At 39.1% G+C, this 23,253-nt stretch overlaps 1 protein-coding gene and 1 pseudogene across 3 annotated transcripts in view; one reads left to right on the top strand and one right to left on the bottom strand.

The window, feature by feature from the left end:
• The window catches only part of C8A (complement C8 alpha chain), a 65,073-nt gene extending 50,403 nt beyond the window's left edge, over positions 1 to 14,670 (bottom strand). Inside the window, exon 1 of one of the 3 annotated variants that reach the window (XM_072820390.1) lies at positions 14,504 to 14,670. In XM_072820390.1, the coding sequence (XP_072676491.1) occupies positions 14,504 to 14,580 (77 nt within the window). In that variant the 5' untranslated portion in view covers positions 14,581 to 14,670. The remainder of the gene's footprint in view (positions 1 to 14,503) is intronic. The other 2 variants (XM_072820392.1, XM_072820391.1) reach the window with 2 other exon arrangements.
• On the top strand, positions 8,249 to 9,097 carry LOC140630371 (small ribosomal subunit protein eS1-like; annotated as a pseudogene).
• Positions 14,671 to 23,253: the final 8,583 nt, after the last annotated feature.

The following is a 23,253-nucleotide window of genomic DNA, read 5'->3' as shown; positions in this document are numbered from 1 at the left end:
AGTCTTTAGGGTTTTCTATGTATAGTATCATGTCATCTACAAACAGTGACAGTTTTACTTCCTTCTTACCAGTTTGGATATGTTTTAATTCTTTCTCTTGTCAGATTACTGTGACTAGGACTTCTAGGACTATGTTAAATAAAAGTGGTGAGAGTGGATATCCTTGTCTTATTCCTGATCTCAGAGAAAAAGCTTTCAGTTTTCACCATTGAGCATGATGTTAGCTGTGGGTTTGTCATATATAGCCTTTATTATATTGAGGTATATTCCCTCTAAATCTACTTTGTTGAGAGTTTTTAATCATTAATGAATTTGAATTTTGTCATATGCTTTTTCTACATCTATTGAGATGATTGTGCGATTTTTATCTTTCATTTTGCTAATGTGGTGTATCATGCTGATTGATTTGTGAATATTGAACCATTCTTGCTTCCCTGGAGTAAATACCACTAGAACATGGTGAATGATCCTTTTAATGTGTTGTTGAACGTGGTTTGCTAATATCTTGTTGAGGATTTTTGCATCTGTGTTCATCAGAGATTTTTGCATCTGTATTTTTCTTTTTTGTGGTGTCTTTGTCTAGTTTTGGTATCAGAGTAATGCTGGCCTTGTACAATGTATTTGGAAGCCTTCCTTCATCTTCTATTTTTTGAAATAGTTTGAGGAAAATAGATATTAGCTCTTTTTTAATTTTTTGGTGGATTCACCTGTGAATCCATCTAGCCCTGGACTTTTGTTTGTTGCGAGTTTTCTGATGACTGGTTCAATTTTATTAGTGACAATCAGATTTTCTATTTCTTCCTGATTTAGTTTTGGAAGATTGTCAATTTCCAGGAAATTTATCCATTTCTGCTGTTTTTCAATTTGTTGACATACACTTTTTTGTAGTAGTCTTTTATAATCCTTTGTATTTCTGTGGTGTCAGTTCTCTTTTTTCATTTCTGATTTTATATATTTTGCTTCTCTCTCTTTTCCTTGGTGAGTGCACCTAAAAGCTTATCAATTTTGTTTGTCTTTTTGAAGAATCAGGATAACTGGCAACATTTTTGAAGGGTCAGAGTAACAGAAAGCCTGGTGGTTAAGAACATGAGGTTCAGGGTGAGAGGATTGATTTCAAATCTTGCTACCTGCTGACCTTGAAAACTGGAGCAAGTTACTTAACACCTCTGAGCTACAGCTTTCCCATCTGTAAAACTGTTAAAAATAACATTACCTAATGGAGTTATTGAAAATATGTTAAAATACTCATGAAGTATTTGTTAAAGTTGGCTTTTGTTACAGGTTGGCTTTTGTTATTAAGTGCTAGGCTATTACATGGATTATCTCATCATTTAATTTCTATAAGGATTCTAGGAGGTAAATATCATTAGCTCCTTTTGTATATAAGAAAGCTGAGATTCCTAAGAGCTAAGTAATCCCAGAAGTCATAGCCTAAGGGGTGATAAAGGTAGAATTTGACCTACTTGGTTTGATACAGAGCCCATGTTCACTTCCCCATCATGCTGCTGCTTTCTTGTTTTACAACTCAGCCAAAATAACCGAGAGAGAGCCTTGCCCAGGATAACACAGGTAGAAGGTAGAAACTGGCCTATCTCCAAGGCTGTGTTCTTCTTATTACCCCATGCTGCCTCTGAGAGGTGAGAGAGCTTGTCCAGGTCACACAGAGTGAGGTGGACAAGCCACAAGCTTGCCTGGCTCCAAGCGTGAGCTCCTTTCCATAGCATCATTGCTGCTATTTCAGTGTTAGAGCCTGGTCAGCCCACTGAACAAAGAGTGTACAAAGATTGTCTGTTACCACCAATTTTATCATAACTTCTGAGAACCAGGCAGCCTCTTCTGTGACAAATGGCACGATTATCACCCTAGTATAGGAAAAGGGTGCTTCGAGTCTCATGCTAATTATTCCATGAGTCATGACGAATGATGACACCCAAGACAAGGAGCTATGGGCAAAGCAATACTCGTCTTTAACACTGGTTTTCAAACTTGGATCCCAGCACTCTTTTACACTACATATTACTGAGTACTCCAAAGAGCCTTTGTCTAAGTGGGCTACATCTATTGATATAACATTCAAATCAAAACCAAAATATTAACAATATGTATTTTTCTATTTAAAATTGCAATATCAAACTCACTACATGTTACAACATATGCCATAATTTTATTTGGAAACACATTTCTTAAGAAAAATAATTAGTGAAAAGTGTGTCATTGTTTTACATGTTTGCAACTGTCTTTGATGTCTGGATTAGTAGAATACAGTTAGATTCTCATTTCTGCTTCTTCATTCAATCTATTGCTTTACATTGTTTTTGTTGAGACCTATAAAGAAAATCAGCCTCGTAGACTTATGTAATTGAAATGTTACATAGTTGAGAAGAATTTTAATAGTCTTTTCAGACTGGGTATTCTTCTTTGACACTATACCACAACTTGATAAGTGGTAATTTCTTAAAGATTAGTTGCAATGTGGAATCTGAAAGCATGTCAATGAATATTTTTGCACCCTGTTACACTGAAGTCCATTGATCTATGTGTACTTTGAATGGATCTGGCATTCATACATGACTTTTGTAACACCAGGCATTGGAAATTTTTTTTTAGGCATTGGAAATTTGGAAAACAATGGTTCACTACGCATATCTTAACAGAATTAACACATTTCCCTTTCCAATATAAAAAGGTCAAATAAAATAAAATAAAATAAAATAAAATAAAATAAAAAGGTCAAATTTATTAATATCATCAGTGATCTCATGAAGCTCAATAGATGTGTTTCCCAAAATTATAATTTTTTTGAAAGCTCAAATCTTGTCATTGGTAACAAATAATGTTATTTGGTTTCCTTGAAGTGATGACTCGCTCTCTGTTCATCTTTGAGACAATGTCTGCCAAATAACTAAGCCTGAATAACCATAGTTTGGCAGCTATTTTGTCAAGTAAAAACAGTGTTCCAGGAAAAAAAGTGGTTGCTTTGACTTACAATTCAATAATTGCTTTTTTTCAAAACAACCACCATACTTCAGTGCGGCAGAAGTTCCTAATGCATTCTCCCTATTTTATCACATGGAATATTTAAATAACTTGTATTCGAAGATTGAAGTGGATTTTTTTTCAAAGATTGAGGTTTAATAGAATTAATGATTTTGACTCTTTCGTGAGCGACTTTTTTTTAAAGATTTTATTTATTTATTCATGAGAGAGGCAGAGACATAGGCAGAGAGAGAAGCAGGGTCCATGCAGGGAGCCTGATGTGGGACTCAGGATCATGCCCTGAGCAAAAGACAGAGACACTCAACTGCTGAGCCATCCAGGCATCCCCATGAGGGACTTCAAAAAAAAAAAAAGAGTTTTTTTATTTATTTATTTGACAGAGAGACAGAGAGAGAGAGAGAGAGAGAGAGAGAGAGCAGGAGCACAGGGAAAAGGAGATTCCCTGCTGATCTGGGAGCCTGATGTGGGGGCTCAATCTCAGGAACCTGAGGTCATAACCTGAGCCAAAAGCAGATGCTTAACCAACTGAGCCTCCTAGATGCCCCAAAGAGAGACTTTCTTAAGTAAAACTTAACTTCTTTCCTATGAGTTTGAGGCCATTGCCTCAATTTGTACCAAGACCACAGTATTTTTATCCACCATAACTTTTGCATCATCAATGAAAGTATTAACACAGTGAAAAGAACAAATGTCTTAATGTTATTGTGATATTATTTTGAACTCACATACCCTCTCTCTGAAAAGATCTTGAGGACTCCCTGGAGCCTGCAGATCATACTTTGAGAAACTCTGATCTATAAAATGTTGCTAGTATGTAATGCCAGTGCTACTACCCCTCCAAAGAAAATTTTTAGTGCTCAGCTCACAATCTTCCTCTCTATTCCAATTCCTTCCATCACCCTGAGAAACTCGGTCATCCCCATAAATGAGCTATCCAACACTTGCCCCTGGGTCACTCCTTTTCCTCACCTCCAGGGAACTTTTTCCTCACCTCACTATCTTCTATGGTCATATCCTGGTCCTTCTCACTCTGAAACAGCTCCTCTTCTAAATCACTAATGCATGAGTTATCTGTGAATAGTTATTTGGGGACTCTTCTCCTGTATTATATGCTCAAGGATTCCCAGTGCACTTTTATTTGGATGTCTTTGGGGCTTTTACTTTCTTGACACTTAAGCTTTCTATCAATAAGATCCCCTCATGGGCACCTGGGTGGCTCAATATTTGATTGAACAACTGCCTTTGGCTCAGAGTGTGGTCCTGGAGTCCTGGGATTGAGTTCCACATCAGGCTCCCCGCAGGGAGCCCGCTTCTCCCTCTGCCTATATCTCTGCCTCTCTCTGTGTGTCTCTCATGAATAAAAAACTAAAATCTACAAAAAAAAATCCTCTCTTATTTTCATTTCTCTTTATAACTAGTTTTGATTCCATGATCTATCATTTTAAATCTATAACTATGTCCTAAGTTCCTGGACTCCATTGTTCCCTTAATCATGTCTACCTACAAAAACCAATCCTAAATGAATCCAACTATCTACCTCTTTATCTGGCTAACTCCTAGGCATCTTTCAGTGTCATCCTAATCGTCAGTTCTCTAGGGAAGTATTCCCCCCCCCTCATATAATTTAGTCAATCTCTGAACATCTTCTCAACACTTAATTATCACACTTGTAATATTTGTCTAATTTCTGTCTTCACCATGGACAAAAAAGGAAAAGAGGAGGGAAGGGAAGGGGGAAGGAGGAGGGAAGGAAAGAAAGAAAAGAAGAGAAAAAAATGAAACCAATGTATAGGAAATAGAATGACATTGTTTAGAAACTTATTTGAACCTAATTTCCAGTTAGAAGCTAATTCAATAATCCTGGTAGCCGGACTTTCAAATGGCTCAAGATTCTGTCCATATGTCATTTTTCTGATAGATTTTCCAAATAATAAAAGTTTGAAGTATAGGAACATGGAGAAAGACAGGGTTCTAACCATCAAAAAGTGAGTAGAAGGCATAAAGTGAAGATTTGGGAACAGAAAATGACTCCAGCATTAGTTTTGTATCTCACTATGAAATTGTCAAGATAATGTCAATGTAAGCCCACGGAGACTGCATTATGATGTCAAAATGGAAGGAAACTGTATTAATGCATGAAAGCAACAGCCTAGACAGAGCAATGCTCTGTTGCTGTAGCTTTAAAAGCTTTGTGACATGATGTCTAGACAGAAGAACACATAGTAATGCTATCACTGAAACAAGAGTACAGAAAGTACACAAGGACCATTCATTAAGTCATTATAGGGCTCCAACCTTTTAACCAATATCAATATGTCCAACATTTTCTCTTATCATTCCAATGAATCTTTTTAAATTTAAATTATTTATTTATTTTTATATTTTTTAAATTTAAATACAATTTGCCAACATATAGTATAACAGCCAGTGCTCATCCCATCAAGTGCCTTCCTCAGTGTCCATTCAATGAATCCTTAATTGTAGTTTATTTTTTGCTTATTATAAAAGTAATACATTCTCTTTAAAGAGAACATAAAGGAAAAAAATACCCTCAATCCTACCACCATTAATATTTTGTTGCATTTTTTTTCATTCCATTTTCATAATATAATTGAGGTCATACTGAGTATTACATTTTATATCCTGATATTCCACTTAATACTGTACTAGAAATGTAAACTATTTATGATGGCTACACATGGTTCCACTTATCTAACATCAAAAAATTAGATTATTGATTCAGTGTTTCCATATTCTAAGTTCTTTCCTGAAGATACATCCTGTAGAATGGGATGGCTAGGTTGAAAGATATAGGTGATTTTAAAGCTTATGATACCTATGGCCAAATAGCTTTCCAGAAGAATTGTATCATGTATCATTTTTTTATTTACTTAGAGAACCATGGATAAACCTATGATCTAGGAAATCTTGGCAAATAGTTTTAAAGCATCTCCAAAAAATAAAAAATAAAAAAGTGCATCTCCTAGCTGCTGAGAATCTACTCAAGTAATAACACATTTAATACAGAGCATTAAGAGTCAGGAGTCTTTCATTATAATTTTTAGTTTACATCTACTTTGTTACGACACTGTGAACAAGTTTCTTTACCTATATGGCTTTTAGGCTTTTTTAATCTATAGAATCATCACAAGCCAACCTAGTACCATGGCAGGATTTCTCAAAGTATGCTCTGTGGAGTGCTCAACCTGGGGGTTGGAAAGGAAGAGAAGAAAAGTTACATGGTCAAATACATTTGGATACATTGCATACAACATGCTACTTTTGGACATTTAAAATGCAAATACTGAAGGCTCTGAGAAATCCTGCATTCTAATTTGTACAACTGAGCACTTCCCCATTTTTTAGCACATTATTTCTTTTTTCATGCATCTGTAGGAGTGTTACATAGTTGCGGACACATCTTTACGACACAAAGTGGCTTGAAGTCCACCAAACATGCATTGCAATCCAGTTTCTGCCACCTACTGAACTTCAATTTCCTTAAAACTGAAAAACAGGATAATAATAACATGTGAGGCTGCTTTGAATATGGACTAATATCATTTATGTAAAGCCCCAAGCTCAAGCCTGATGTATGTGTCAGTTCCTTCTCTAAAACCTTCTCAACTCTGTATATGAGCATCAAAACTCTCCACCTTCATCAAAAACGTATTGAATGCCTATGCTGTAGAGGGCTGTGGATTTGTGAGATGCTACCCATTTGACTTTTTAAACAGGGTGGCACATGGGGCAAAGGTCCTAAACCTGGAGTTGACCAGGCAACCTGTGAGTCAAATGCTTGACCCTGGTCTGTGGCTACCTCAGCAACTGAGATCAGTAAACAACTAACCGGCTAGAAGGTTAGAAGACCTGACCCTGACTATTGCCAGGGGATCATCCTAATAAGTTGGCTCAATTTATATTTAAGACTTATTATCACTAATTATATCATCTTAAGGGAGATCCATTCAGTTATTACATGGAAATTACATCATGAAACTGAACTATTTTAAATTGACTTTGAAATTTGGCTGAGTCTCCGGTGACCTCCATGTTGCTAAATCCAGTGGAAAGTTTTCTGACTTGATCTTACTTCTTCCTTTTAGCCATTGCTCCCTTCTTGAAATCGGCCTATCTTGGACAACTTCAGCACCACACTTCCTGGTTCCCTCCCTACCTCTGTGGCCAGTTGTTTTTGAATTCTCCAAAAACTGGAATGCCTCACGGAGTAGTACAGCCTTTCTTTTCTCTTTCTGCTTCTCTCGGGCTTAGAAAGGTGAGATCCATTTCCTGGGCTTCCTGTGACTCAATGCTAATGCTTCCTAAATTTAGATCTTCAACCTAGACCACTCATCTGAAATCCTATTTTCTTTATCCAACTGCTCCATTTTAGATCTCCACCAGGTTGGTACTTCTGAGGCATGGCAAGCTCAATGGCTCCAAAACTCAACTCTTAATTTTCTTCTAAATAGTTTCTTTCTCAGTTTTACCCACATCCAAAAGTGGAACCACTGTAACACGTAGTTGGTCAAGCCAGATAACTGGCAGTGGTCTTTAATTCCTTCCTCCCCCTCAACCCCACATCCAGTCCTTTGGAAATTTCTGTCATTTTACTTTCAAGAAAAATCTCAAACACCTTCCCTTCTGCCTACCTCTACTGCCAAAATTCTGATTTAATGCATCATAATCTCTCCCCCACATCACTGCTACGGCCTCCTGTGGGCCAAGACTTCCACTTCAGCTTCCTTCAATCCCGTCTCTGCACAACCACTAGAATGAATTTTTTTTATTAGAAATCAGATAATCCCTTTTCCTCCCTTTATGAAACCCTACAGTGGTTTTTTGACTGGTTGGTTGGTTGGTTGGTTTTTAATACACATAAACTAAAGTCCAAATTCCTCATCATGATGCCAAGGTCCTCTATGATCTGGTCTCTGCCCACCTTTTTGACATCCTCTCAGGGCACATCCCCTACTCTCATGCTGTTACCATCCTTCAGTGCCATAAGCACAATGGGCCATTTCCCACTGGAGGGTCATAGCACATGCCAATCTCTCCACTCTCTCCTGTTCTTCACATGACTTCTCCTTACCATCTGACATATATCAGCTTAAATGCCAACTCTAGAGAAACCCCACCAGCCAGCCTGTCTTTATTGCTCTAATATCCTCTATTAAAAAGCTCTATTTGTTTCCTTCATAGTCCTTATCACAGCTTTACTGTAACACGTAAACAACATATAAACTGGCAGCAGCGCCATGGCGGTCGGCAAGAACAAGCGCCTTACGAAAGGCGGCAAAAAGGGAGCCAAGAAGAAAGTGGTTGATCCATTTTCTAAGAAAGATTGGTATGATGTGAAAGCGCCAGCTATGTTCAATATAATAAATATTGGAAAAACACGTCACAAGAACGCAAGGAACCAAAATTGCGTCTGATGGTCTCAAGGGTCGGGTTTTTGAAGTTAGCCTTGCTGATCTGCAGAATGATGAAGTTGCATTTAGGAAATTCAAGCTAATCACTGAGGATGTGCAGGGCAAAAACTGCCTGACTAATTTTCATGGCATGGATCTTACCCGTGACAAAATGTGCTCCATGGTCAAAAAATGGCAGACCATGATTGAAGCTCATGTTGATGTAAAGACTACCGATGGTTATTTGCTTCGTCTATTTTGTGTTGGTTTTACTAAAAAACGCAATAATCAGATTCGGAAGACCTCTTACGCTCAGCACCAACAGGTCCGCCAAATCCGGAAAAAGATGATGGAAATCATGACCCGAGAGGTGCAAACAAATGACTTGAAAGAAGTGGTCAATAAATTGATTCCAGACAGCATCGGAAAAGATATAGAAAAAGCTTGTCAGTCTATTTATCCACTCCATGATGTTTTTGTTAGAAAAGTAAAAATGCTGAAGAAGCCCAAGTTTCAATTGGGAAAACTCATGGAGCTTCATGGTGAAGGTAGTAGTTCTGGAAAAGCTACGGGGGATGAGACCGGTGCTAAAGTTGAACGAGCTGATGGATATGAACCACCAGTCCAAGAATCTGTTTAAAATTCAGACATTTAATGGTGACCAATAAAAACATATTTGTGATGTTTAATTTCTTATCATTCTTTTTAAATAATCAGGCTCGGTGAAGCAGATGTTTTGAACTGACCGTGTGAACTTTTCAGAACTATTGTATGGATCTTATCCATTGCTCTTGGCTACTAAATAGCTGCAAAAGGGTAGTGATCTATTTTAAGCTGTAGTGATCTGGATGGAAGTGTTCTAGATGGTTAATAAAAGGAAACTTTAAAAAAAAAACATATAAACTAAACATATAAACAAAACATTACAGTAAATGTTTTGTTTATATGTTTATCGACTCTATCACTAAACTGTAAATTCCCTGAGGGTAGGAATATTACCAGTTTAGTTGACTACCTAGCACCTAACATACCTGGAGTATGTACTGAATAAATTAATGAAATGAACAAATGAAAAGTATTTATTGTGTGCTGTGTACACACAGAATTCCACACAGAACATCTAGTTCTAGGCATGCTCCAGGCTTTCTTCAGTACATGTGTAATTCGGTTTCCTCTACATAATCGCACCTTGTCCATCTGGCTGAAACTTCCCAGTTCAGTTAAGCCTCTCTTCCTCTACGTAGATTTCTTTGACCTGCCCACCCTATGTTAACATTATGCCATATACATAGCTCCTCTCATACTTTATCTCCATCCCTACACTGCTTGTTCTATGAAGCAGGGATCACAACTATATTGTTCACATTGTAGACTAGTGCTAAAGGTAGTACTTTGCATATAGTAGGAACTCAGTACAAATGTTGGGTATAAATATATTATCTCATTCACTCTTACATTATTTCACTTAAATTTTATAAGAACGCTGTGGGGCGGGAATTATTACACCCATTTTGTAGGTAGGTAAAGCAGCTTCATGAGGAGATGAAATAAGCTTGCTTAAAGTTATATAGATAGTAAAATGGCAAAGCAAGGATTTAAATGAAGGCTGTTTGACACTACAATGTTTGTATTGTGTTAGCATTCCAAAATATGCTATGAAAGATTTCTGACTAAAGGGAAAGAGAGTAATAAAAATAATATTCTAGAAGCTTATCATGTGCCAAGTTTTGTGCTAAGTACTTTATATGAATGAACTCCCCTAACTACTGAGAAGCACTCATTGAATTATTTATCTCTGTTTTATAGATGAGAGAGTTGAGTCTTAGAGAGTTTTACTTGTCCAAATTCTGGAGCCACTATGTGGTGAAGCCCATACCCAGTGCCCCTTGAAGTATAGCTAACGATTAGTCACCCTGAACCAAAGTTCCCACCTTCACAAGACTCACTTCTGAGTCACATCCACTATTCCAGCTGCTCATATTAGTTAAAAATTCATGTAGGTTGAGTACATACTGATTTCCAGTTATCTGGACAACCTTAGAAAATAGTCACATAGCCTTGGCCCATGGTACTTTGGTAAACACACTCAGATGCTTATGAAATAAATACAATAAAGAGAAGGATCATGACTTAAACTTCACAGGATCCATTGCCTCTGTGGCCTATTTAACAAAAACAGTGGTCATCCTCCATGTTTGAGGTCCTTACTCATGTTTCCATCAGCTCCTCTAAGGAATTTTGTTTGTTCTCCATCAGTGGAAATTTTTGGTTGAAAATGTCATATTTTCAAAATGTGTGCTTAGTTAAAAAAAAATAAAACTTTTTTTTTTTTTTTTCTGGTGGGTGAGGGTAGCAGGAATGGTGGAGATAACACTTATCCAGCAATTAGAAGACCTGCCTGTTTCACTAGGTGGTTGAGTTATTTAGAACCTGTCAAACTGCTTTGTTTCTTCTCTGGTCTTCAGTCAGAGGGTAATAATTACAATAATCTTAGAGGAACATAATGAGGATTAACTGGCCAGTATTCTTAAAATGACTGGCAGAGAGGTCTGGTTGTTACATAACATGCCCCTTCTCTCCCTGGGGCTCAAGTTCTTTATCTGCCACATGAGTGGATTAAACCAGATGTCATCTGAGTCAGTCCTAATTCTAAAGATCTGTGATATAGAAATGATGGAAGCAGTAGACAAGAACTTTAGAAGAGTTAATGCACATATATCCCAGTATGTAGGGAGAATGATGAACATGATAAGTGGAAGATGTAAAAGAGGACCAAATGAAATTTTTGAAACTGAAAATCATCACAACAGAAATGAAAAATTCATTGAATGGGTTAACAGGTTAAATACTACAGAAGAAAAGATAAGCAAATTTGAAGATAAAGTTATAGAAGTTATGAAAAATGAAACAAAGAGATTTAAAAATGCTGCCAACAACAACAAAAAAGAGCAGAGTCTCAGTGGCCTGTGGGATATTGAGCAGTCTAACCTGTCTGCAATTGGACTATCAGAAGGAAAAGAGAGACAACGGGGCAGAGAACATATGAATTAATAGTGTCAAAACTTTTTTTCTTCAAATTTGGTGAGAAATATAAACCCATGGAACCATATCAAGGTGCATCAAAATCAAATCGCTGATGATCAATAATAAAGAGAAAATTGTAAAAGTAGTCATTTTTTAAAAAATGACACTACACAAAAAGGAAAGCAGATTTTTCCTCAGAGACTATGCAAGCCAAAGATAATGGAATGACATCCTTAAAGTGATGTGGCAAGAAAATAAAACAATTCACTTAGAACTTTATATTCAACAAAGATATCCTTCAAAATAAGGTATAACGAAGACTTTTTCAGACCACTCAAAATGGAGAATTCATTACCAAAAATCATTCTGCATTGCAAGAAATATCAAAGAAAGTTATTCAGTGAGAATAAAAATGATATCAGGAGTGGTACGATATTATTTGAAGGTAGGCCGTGATAAATTAATGATATATATGTAAATCTTAGAACAACAGCAAAAAAAAAAAAAAAAAGCAGAATAGCTAATAAATCATTAGGAATTAGAAAAAACATTAAGTCTAAAAGATAAAAAACAGAAATAAAGAACAAATGGGACAAGTAGAAAATAAAAAGATGATAAATGCATAGCTATCAGTAATTACATTTTATATATGTGGTATAAATACTATGATTAAAAGACAGAGATTGTTAGACTAGATACTAAAGCAAAATTCATCTATGTGCTATCTACATGCTTTGAAGCATACTTTGAAGTACAAAGAGTCAGATAAGTTAAAATAAAATATTGGAAAAACTCATCATGCAAAAAATAATCATAAGAAAGCAAGTATAGCTATATTAATAATAGACTGCAGAACAAAATTGCTATGGATAATGGAAGACTTTCATAATGATTGGGGGCAAATCATCAAGAATGTATAAGAACTCTAAATATAGATAGATAGATAGATAGATAGATAGATAGATAGATAGACAGATATAACACAGTTTTAAAACATGTGAAGCAAAAACTAAAGGAACTGAAAGGAGAAATAAATCCACAAATGTAGCTGGAGCCTGCAACATCACTCCCTCAGTAATAAATAGAACAAGTAGACACGAACTTGAGCAACATTACCAACCAGCTTAATTTAATGACTTAGCACTACAGCCAACAACCATAAATACAAACTTTTGAGTGCACATGATATATTGACTAAGAGATCATACTCTTTATCATAAATGAAGAACTGAAATTTGTTTAAACTTTTTAAACACACACATGCCAAAATGTATTATTTATATAAAATATGTAATGGGGATCCATTGGTATTTGAGACTGGATATTACAACTGATTTTCATCACCATTATTTTAAAATGTTTTTCTCAATCTCATTTTTCTATTAAGAGTTTATAATAAGCAAATGGTAAAGAAGAGCTTATAAAAATAAAAATGTACCTCAAATTTTAAAAAAATTTAAAAATTAAAATGTACCATTTAAAACGTAAATGTATATCATTTGTTTTTTTCACTCTTACGTTTCATGTAAGATTTTATTTGGGACAAAAAGAGTGCCACTGTTAAATTTTGTAAATGTTTGAAATCACTGACCAATCTTGATGATCCCTGCCAATTAGGCACATTATACATCTGTTCTAATTTTTGTCAACCATCAGAGAGAATGGAAAGACCAAAATATGACAATAATAATCACACAAAACCGCTGGCAGTAACTTCCACTGAATGCTTACTCAGTACCAGGCATTGTCCTAAGTACTCTCATCCATTTGTTTCTCTGAATTTCCTCCCATTTTACAGCTCAGAACACTTACATAACTTGCCTGAGATCAAACCAATAGTAAATACCAGGGCCATAACTTGAACCTAGTAAAATTATTTCACCATATAGTCTTCCATTTTCAAAACCAGGGTCAGATATACTGGCATTAGATACAAAAACCCCATGATTTCCTATTTCAGCACTTTGTGAAGTATTTAATTGGTTCTCTTTTGCGTTGACTTCAAATTTGCCTCTTCACTGGTCTGTCTTATTTGATAAGTTCATCAAACATCAAGACTCTTTGTTCATTTTCAAAAAGGATTACAATGATAAGCTTTTATAATTAAGAATATCTCAGCAGAGATTTCCTTTACCACCATTTTCTCGCCTTTATCTTCTAATTATTAGAGGTGAATTTTCTGATTTTTCAAAAGTGTATTGGCTTTAAATACAAGTTACAAATTAACTGCTTGTAAAAATGCCTTTCCCCCTTCTGAATTGTTATGTAAAGGAAATCTGTCTTGCTTTAGCATTTAAAAGCAATAATGATTCAAAATTAAATCACTCAACAAGAACTTGAATAAACTTAAAATCTTCAGTGTTTGGGAGATAAGGACTGCTTTTACACTACCCCAAAGCTAAAATTAAGGCCTGTTTAAGCACCACAAAATACTTGATGTAAAACCTGAAGCCAGGTTGAACAATTCAAGGAAATGAAACTGGTATAATTGCAATGTACATATGAAAATATCACTTCCATTTATTACCCTGCAGCAAAAGGTAAACATTTTAAGAATGAAATGACCCAGCATCTCTATAGTCTCTTGCCTTTCCCAAGATGATGTTATTAACATTACCTAATTGTATCCTCCTTCAAGCTCTCTGAGATGGGAATTTGCAAGATTCACAAACAGATAAGTAGAGGTTAGCTACCCAGCATTACTCAAGAGAATTATTATTTATTAAGCTGAGTATACTTTATATTCTAGGACCTTATTTCATATTCATTAACTCTAACAGATGAGGCATTATTATTCTTGTTTCCAGATAGGGAACTTGAAGCTCAAAGTGATTAAGTGGCCTACTCCAGATTACCCAACTCTTGAGTATTAGATCTGTGATTTGTATACCAAGGTCCATCTGACTCCAAGAGCATGCTTCTTTCACTGTCCTGCACTCCTTCAGTGGATTGGTAATGACATGAGAAGGTCGCATTCCATCCTAAAGTAGCCTGTTGCAAACACGAAAGTGCCTTATCTCCCCACTAGGTGATCCCTATGTGCAAATTTTGCAGATTTATGGCCAACTCACCGGTTCACCTTCTCCTGAATGGTTACCCCAGGCTGACAAATCATCAAAGATAAGATGAAAAAGGCAGCAGCAAACATGTCACCTACCCTATATTATTTAGAATGAATAAAATTATTCAGAGAGTTAAAGATGTCTTCAGGCTGGGACCTGTAAGATGAATTTAATGTTTGGAACTAACAGAACTCACTCAATTCTCATTGAGATGTGGTTAATTAGTGACTACGGTATTGATTAGCCAAACACCCTAAAATCTCAGACACCAAAAGCTTCTGTCCCTCAGACCTTTTGAAAAGTAATATCCATATGGTTGAGGAAAGGAGGATTTTTAGCCAATACCAGTCTAGCAAAGAGTTCTTATTTTCAGGATGAGGCAAAGCCAAATCAAGTGACAGTTGCTGAATTCATTCAGTCTTTCTGAGTGGTTCTTGGAACTTCTGAAGTCAGATCAATTTGTTTTGCAGGACTGAGACCAGGCTAATACTGGTGTGTGAGCTCAGTCCTAAAAAGCTGCCCAAATGTAGGAAATGCTAATAGTTACACAAAGGTTCTACAATGTATTGCCAAACATCTGGAGCCTGAGAGCTGTGGTAAATGAATGGACTTTCTGCTTCTCATCCAGACATTAGATATCATTAAGACCCAGCATATTTGTGTCTTGAGGGGACCAGATGTCTTCCATAGACATCTCCAAAAGCATTCTCTAGAATTATAGTGACAGCCACACATCTGCACTGATGATATTATACCTACATCCATTCTCTTTCTCTTTGAGACATATTCATAAATTAATTAAATAACTAGAGATGGAGAGACCGGGATAACTGAACGTGTGGCAGGCATGTCGTATGTCTTATTTTACTGAACCCTCATGAGTCAATGAGATAGAAATGATTAATTTCATTTTGCAGGAAAAGGAATGGAGGTTCAGAGGAGTTAAGTAACTTGCCCAAAGGATGTACAGCCATCTTAATATCTTTGGGAGTATTTATGAGTATCTTATGAGAGTATTTAGATCCTCTTATTAGCAGGATTGGCCAGGAGAATCATTATTCATCTCAAATGAAGTTATGAAAAGTTCTAACGAAGAACTTGTATGCTTAAAAAATGTGTGTCTGGGATGCCTGGGTGGCTCAGGGCGTGATCCCGGGGTCCTGGGATCGGGTCCCACATCGGGCTCCCTGCATGAAGCCTGCTTCTCCCTTTGCCTGTCTCTGCCCTCTCTCTCTGTGTCTCTCATGAATGAATAAGTGAATGAATGAATGAATGAACAAATAAATAAATAAATCTTTAAAAGAAAGAGAGAGAAAAAAATGTGTGTCTGATTTAAATGTGGAGATTTTAATAAGGCACCCAGTCGTTACTGCCTCTATTTTTTCAGACATTTAGGTAAACATTTGACAGAAGTAGAGACTATTCTGGTCCTAAAGAGCTCCTAAAGTCCCTGATTTCTATGTCTCTCTCCCCCTATAACAGTGGTCTCAACTAGGAGCAATTTTTCCCTTCAGAGGATATTTGGCAATATCCAGAGATATTTTTGGTTGTCACAACTTTGGAGGTTGTGCTACTGGCATCCAGTGGGTGCTAAACATCCTACAAAACACAGGACGTACTCCTTGTCCCCAAGAAAGAATTATCTGGCCCCAAATGTCAATAATGCCAAGGCTGGAAAACACTGCCCCACAAAAAAGCTGGTCTGCCCTCCCCTGATGTCTGGGATTCTGATGAATTATTTTTTTTCTTTTAACGTATGGATAATATCATCTTCCTTCCCAGACCAGCTGCTTCTTGAGATTTCCCTGATGCCTTTTCTCCTCACCTAAGACTTCAGTGGCCTTCAGGACTCCTCCTGAACCTCTGTTCACCTCTCTCACCCTCCACGCCCCAACATGAGCCCTTACATTCTCTCGTATTTCCTCTGTAATGTTTTCCCTCCAAAGCTTCTCTCCTTCATTCTTGCCCTTTGATCCATTTCAGGGCCTGTGCTCTTCCCGAAACTATCATGACAGACTACTAGTGGGCCTCTGTTTCTCCCGCCCGTGCATTGCAGCTAGACTCAGGATCAACAAAACAGCTTCTGACAGTGTAAGTCTCCTGCTCAGAAACCTTCAGTGGCTTCCTCATTGTCTATAAAATTGGAAGTCCAAATTCCCTCATAAATGGGTCCAAAGCCATCTTTGCAATCTTCGTCAACTACCACCATCAAATTATCCATGACATTATAAATTAGATTCTCCTGACCGTCCTCACACTTTCTCACTGCTGTGACTTCACCCATGCTGGACCTTTACCTGGACTACCTTTATCTGTCATCTTCTACCCTTCTGCCAAGTATCTTCTCAAATAGCAAGTCCATCATGGATCCTTGGTTGACAGTCCCATCTGGAAGATACCTCCATGTTATCTTTGAACCTTACAAATATATACCAGCACTTTTCAGTTTTGATTTACACTATGTTTTTCTAGGGATGTGGGGTACACCTCAGTAATGAAAGTTTCTTTAGAGTAAATCCTGTATCTGATTCTTATCTATAGTCACCCATAGCATTTAACACGAATCTTTAATAAATATTATTTGATTGAATGAGTTTGTAAGTGAATCAACTAAAGATAGTTTACTATTCCTAATACTTTCAGGTATGTTTTCTCATTTAATCCTCAAAACAACCTTGTAAGATAAATATTATCCTGGAAGAGAGACAGTGATTAAGAGGGAAAATGGAAACAAGGTATATAGAGCACCAAGCTTTGTACCTGCCACTTTACATGTTTTTTTTTTAAATAATCTTTTTCAATCTATTTAATCTTCACAGTGATCTTGCAAGGCCAGTAGTCATCATGCTATATTGAAGATGGAGGATGTTGAGTTTCAGCCTGTAGTCACACAGCGGCTGAGTCTCAGAATCGTGGATTGATAATCTGTACAACTCCAAAATCTGACACCTTTTCTGATCTGGCCACACAACTACCAAGTGGCATATCAGGACAGGGCCTGAGTCTTCTAGCCACAGGTTCCTTTCTCTGTCTATTATGTCTTAGCTCTGAGAATGAGTATCATTTCCTGGGGACGAAGAAAGCAAACTAGAGTGAATGGAGAGGTAATCACAGAATAGAAGCAAGAGAAAAGCTAAGTCAGATGGGACCATGTCATGCCTCTATGACTCTGTGTGTGTGTGTGTGTGTGTGTGTGTGTGTGTGTATTGGACGGGGCATTCATTCATCTGCTCTCAGCCAAAATGTTCAAAGATGAATGGAAAACACCAAAATATAGTTAGGTTTGCATATGTGGATTTCATCTTAATTGCAGTGTTCTGTTATCAAAGATAGATTGTTATAAAATACCAGGTAGAAGAGAGACAACAAGATGGCAATTCATTTTGAAGACGCATTGCTTGTCTGGGGGAAACACTTTGCACTATCTAAATCAGCCTGTGAGTCATGGCCTCAGAGTGGCACATGTCCTGTGATGCCCCAGACTGCCACCTCAGGGTGACATCTAGGTCAGTGCTCCTTGAAAAGCCTTGGAAGCTCTGCACCTCGTTCCCCTATGCTGGGCCCACAGCCTGCCCAGTGCACACAGCAGATCAAAACCCTGCATATCTAATGGAATTGGAGGCAATTTGCTAGAACAGAAAGGACCCAGTTGTAGATCAGAAAGTGCTACTGATCAGTTATTGTCACTCAGACTCAGTTTCTTCATCTGTAAAATGGTTAAAATGATACCCGTGAGGCTTGTATTGAAGAATAGAAGACTAACAAGGAAATCTAGCCTCAGCTGGGAATTCTGAATAGCTGTTGCTCGCATATTTAAACAGTGCTTCTGCTTCTCTCTGCTTCTCCTCCTGAGTATGTCTCCTCTTGTAGACATGGGCACCTTCACCTAAGTGCCAGTAAAGGGGGAAAGTGGAAGAAAGGAGGGGCCTGGCAAGGAGAAGAATGGAGGAAGATAGAAGGTGGGACATTCCCATTCAGGTGCCCAGGGCTAATTCTGACATCTTCTGGAGGGAGGGCACCGGTGGCTGACATAGCAGTAGGAGGCTTCCCCATCTCTGCCCAGGTTCACTTACCGTGCCAGCACCTCAAAGGTGGAAAACTTTGGGAGTGACTCAGAGTAGCAACAATTAGCTTGGAAATGCTCCATCTTGAGGTGGCCAGAGCAAACGAAGCTTCTCCAAGCAGCTTGTTGGTTGACAGTCCACATGGATGGCACAGCAGACAGTTTTGTGAATTTGTTTGAGGTGTCTCTCCAGAAGCGCGCGCGCGTGTGTGTGTGTGTGTGTGTGTGGTGATGATGATCTTTGCTCCCTCACTGGAGAAACCTACAAAATACACAACACAACACCAGGCACAAAGTCTGCAGACAGTAAGTGAGCATCCCCGGGGCAGTGGCTTGCCTTCCCTCTCCTCCTCTCTCAACCCTTTGTAAGACTGAATGTCTGTGATACTTGTTTTTCCTCCTGCTCGGTTCTTCTGGCCCGGGCTGCAGCCAGCAGACGGTGGTGGGTTTTTAGCTGGAAATGAAGTGGGGCTGGTTTAAGTAATTGATCTCAATCAGAGGCTTTACAAGGGATGGGCTAAGACATGCCTACTGCTTCCCACTCCGTGGAAGCTCTGCATTTGCATTTAAGGGGTGGGATGAGAAGGAGCCAGCTTCTGGCACATTAGCATAGAAATGCGAGACCTTTTCTGGGAGAAGGCACTGAGCACTGGAAGCAGCACAGGCCAAATCTGGGTGAACCTTCGGGAAATTCCTATTGGAATTTGGCTGCAATAAAGACCCAAGGGCAGTTTACACCTAAGCAAGTTCTCTGGCTTCATGAGCTGACCCACAGTGCTCTGTGCCAGGCCTTCACGCGCAGCAGCCCCCATGGTGCAAGCTGCAGCTCTCCCCGTTCCCACCGCACCCAGGCCACAGCTCCCTCTCTGAATGACCACCACCTCGGTAGTTTGTGATTTTTCCCACTTGTAATTCCTGTGAATCCTTGAAGACAGGCCGGGATGGCCCAGGGTTTCTCTCCAACAGATGTAAGAGGCCGTGAATGGAACTAGCTTTTCATGGGGAGGCCGACTTCATGGGTCCCACAAGCAGGCAGTAAGGGACAGATATTACAAACAATCCTACCTTCCATTCCCTGCCAGGGTCACGCTGAGCTACCCAGATACTCTCTATTCCCCCACTACACTGGGAGCCTTGGGAGGACAGGGGCCACTTTCAAATGACTCGTGCCCCAGTGCTGGCACATAGTAGGTACCCTCTATATTTGTGTTTTATGACGCCCCCTTTGGAAAACTGCAGCTTTCAGGTCTAACATACCTGGATTGAAATCCAAGTACCATCATTAACCAAATGTGCACCTTTGCACTCTCTGCCTTAATTACCCCTCCTGTATAACAGGTTTGATGATTTCACATGTGTACATATACTATATATAAATAGTATATATACTATTTATTGCATGTGCAATACATTGCACAAACATATGTATTGCACATGCATCATTCCTAACAAATATTCATTACGGATGCTGTTGCTCTTTGTAACCCCCCTCACTTCCTGCCGTCTCTGTCGTAGTCTGTGCTCCATAAACACCCTCCTGGGATCATTCAGGAGCTTGCTCAGAGCAGCGCTCCTGGTGACACCTGAGGAATCAGTAATGGGGGGAGGGTCACTGAGAAACTGATGTGGTAAACATGTGGTGCCATCTTCCTATATATTTTAGGCATCTTTATGCCATCCAGCCACAGGTCTTTACTGCCCAAATGATGTTTCTTAAAGATATTGTGGCCTGAATATATTACAATCTTTAAAAAAAAAAAAAAAAAGATATTGTGGCCTCTAAACCTCAAAGCCACAGTGACCCAGTGGATTGGTTAGTCAAGAACATAAGCTCTGGGAGGCTGACCAGACTCGTCGGGTTCATCATTACATAACAGAGTAGCTGCACATTATAAACCATCAGTTACTACATTGGCTCCATTGGGGTTTGGGGTTGGGTATGGTTCTGGGCACGAAAGACTTAGAGATGAAGAGAACACAGTGCCCCCAACCCCAGCTCACGCCCAGACTGAGTGCTGTGCAGATCTGCAGGGATCAAGCTGGCAGCATCCAGAAATGGCTGCTTCCTGTGGTTTGGGCTTTGAAGGAGGCAGGTGGGCGGGTAGAAATGTCTGTATTCAGAGGAAGGAGGAGCATTCTAGGAGGAGAAAACCCCATGAGCAGAACCATGAAGATGCAAAAGGGACATGGCCAGTTTGGGGAATCAGCAGCTAGCTATCTGGTGGGCAAAAGAACAGACAAAGGCCACATCAGAGGGCTTTTTGTTTTTTGTTTTTCTTTCTTTCTTTCTTTCTTTCTTTCTTTCTTTCTTTCTTTCTTTCTTTCTTCTTTCTTTCTATCTTTTTCTTTTTTTTTTTTTTTTTTTTTTTTTTTTTGCCAAGAGTAAGATTTAAATTCATTCCATTGCTCAGGGAATGGAGGGGCAAAAAACTGAGGCAGCAGAGCCCCATGATCAGCCTGTACTTTGCGTTCTGGGAGACACACAGAGGTTGGAGAGGAAGCAGAGAAACCAGCTTGGAGATTGACTCTCAGGGACTGGAACTCCATGCACCTGACACCCCAGGGGAAATGCTGGAGGACAAAAGGGTGTTCCCTTTTGGGGAAGCTCCGGAGTCAGGCCCCTGATCTGCATGTGGGCCTCTGCAGTATCACACTGTGTGACCTTGGGCTAGTCACTTGACTTCTCTGGACCTCGCTGTCCATACCTGAAGGCCGGCTCATCCCTGCGGCCTCCTCCAGGGCTGAAATCATATGCAGGTATAGTCCTGATCTGAGACACTCCGCCCTAGAACTGCAAGACTAGGAAACAAATAGATATCTATTTCCAAACCAGTCAAGGCTCTCTTAATACTTTTATGCAGGACTTGTCTTCCCATGAGACACTCCGGGCTGTCAGTCTGTAATTAGACTTTCTCCCACTCATAAAGCCAGGCTGCATGGAGTGAGAGACAGAGCCGGATTAGCCCACTGTAAACAAATGTGGTCAGTCCCCTTCTCGCCAGTCTGGTTCCAGTTGAGTGGATTTCTGCAGCTCCTGGGTGAATGTTAATGCCTCCTACGTACACAGTTGCAAGAAAAGAATCGCATGTGCCTCCCTTTCTTGAGAATGCTTCTCGTGCATCTCTGTGACGCAGCATGGGGTGCTGGGGGCAGGCAGCAGTGCAAAGAACCTCAAAGAGCCTAAGGCCAGAGATGGGCACCTGGGTTTCCAGAAAAGCTCAGCCACTAATTTTCTTTGTAACCTTGTGAAAGTCACTTCAGCTCTCTGAGCCTCAGGTATCTCAACTGTAAAATGAGACTGAGGACACCTGCCTCGCAGGCCTGCTGGAAAGAGTAATTGAGATAATGTACATGAGAGTTTTTGGTAAAGCTCTGCAGGCAAGGGACCAGTGTCAAGGATGACCGTGCAAAGGGTCAGGAAGTCCGGGTAGGTACAGAGCACACGGGAGGGCCAAGTTCCAAGTTCTCATCAGCATCAGAGTCCTAGCGGACCAGGGGTGGGGAACTGGGGGAACAGACCCAATGCCCCCTGAACTGCCCTCTGATGAAAATTGCCCTGAAATCTGATGTAGGTTTTCCCTCAATGGAGGTAGAAGAAAGAGTGCTAATGTTTATGAGCATTTGTGCTCTTGCAAATCCTGATGGTAGCTTTAGATGAGAATTCTTATACCCACTCCAAAGATGAGGAGGCTGAAACCAGAAGAAGGAGAGGAGAGGGAGAGAGGATTTGAGGTCAAGTCTGCCTAGGCACCCTGTTTCTAAAATTATAAGCAGATTCGAGCCAGCTTTAAATGGGGCACAGATCCATAGTATGCTATTAAGAACACAAATGAAATATTTGGAGGAGCACTAATATTTTCATAGGGCATCAAGGAGGATGAATCAATGTCATGAACTATAAGCATCATGAAGGCAGAGGCGGTACTCACTGCAATATCCTACCACCAGGACCACTGCCTGGGACAGAACAGGCACTTGGTAAATACTTGTCAATGAATGAACCACCCCTATGAGACTTACCGTCATCCTCTTGGCTTTTCTGGCTGACCACAATCAGAAATGGAAAGCAAGTCCCTCATGTAAATTATCCAAGGGATTTGCATACATTTACTCCATCGGTTGTTTCCATTTCTATTGCTGTGTAACAAACCACCACAAAACTCAGCAGCTAGAAACAACATTGATTTAGTATTTCTCAGGATTCTGCAGAAGGTCACTTATGGATGGGGCTGCATTCAGCTGAGAGCTCAGCTGAGGCTGGAACATACATGTGGCCTCTCATCACGCAGTAGTCTAGCCTAGGCTTCCTTCCAGCCTATCAGCTGACTTCCCAGAGAGAACACTTCTGCTTCTATCACACTTGCTAACGTCCCACTGGCAAAGCAGGTTGTGTGGTCAAGCCCAGGTCAGCGTGGGAGGAGACCACACAAGGTTGTTCATATCAGGAAGTAAAATTCATAGAGATCAGTCAGTCACATGGATCTTCATGAGCTATACTTTATAATATATATATTATATATAGCATTTGGAAATGTCCCTGGCACTTAGTTTGTATTACTTATGTATTAGTGATAGCTAAACATGATTAATACCTAATTATAGAATATCACCATGATTATTATTAAATTCCTTTATTTTTAAGAATATGAAATGAGACTGCCTTTTTTTTTTTTTTTTTTTTTTTGGAACGTGAAAT

Source organism: Canis lupus, chromosome 3 (genome assembly GCF_048164855.1).
Source record: "Canis lupus baileyi chromosome 3, mCanLup2.hap1, whole genome shotgun sequence".
Classification (NCBI taxonomy): domain Eukaryota; kingdom Metazoa; phylum Chordata; class Mammalia; order Carnivora; family Canidae; genus Canis; species Canis lupus.
The sequence above is the reverse complement of the archived record's forward strand: the minus strand, read 5'-3'. Positions and strand labels throughout refer to the sequence as shown.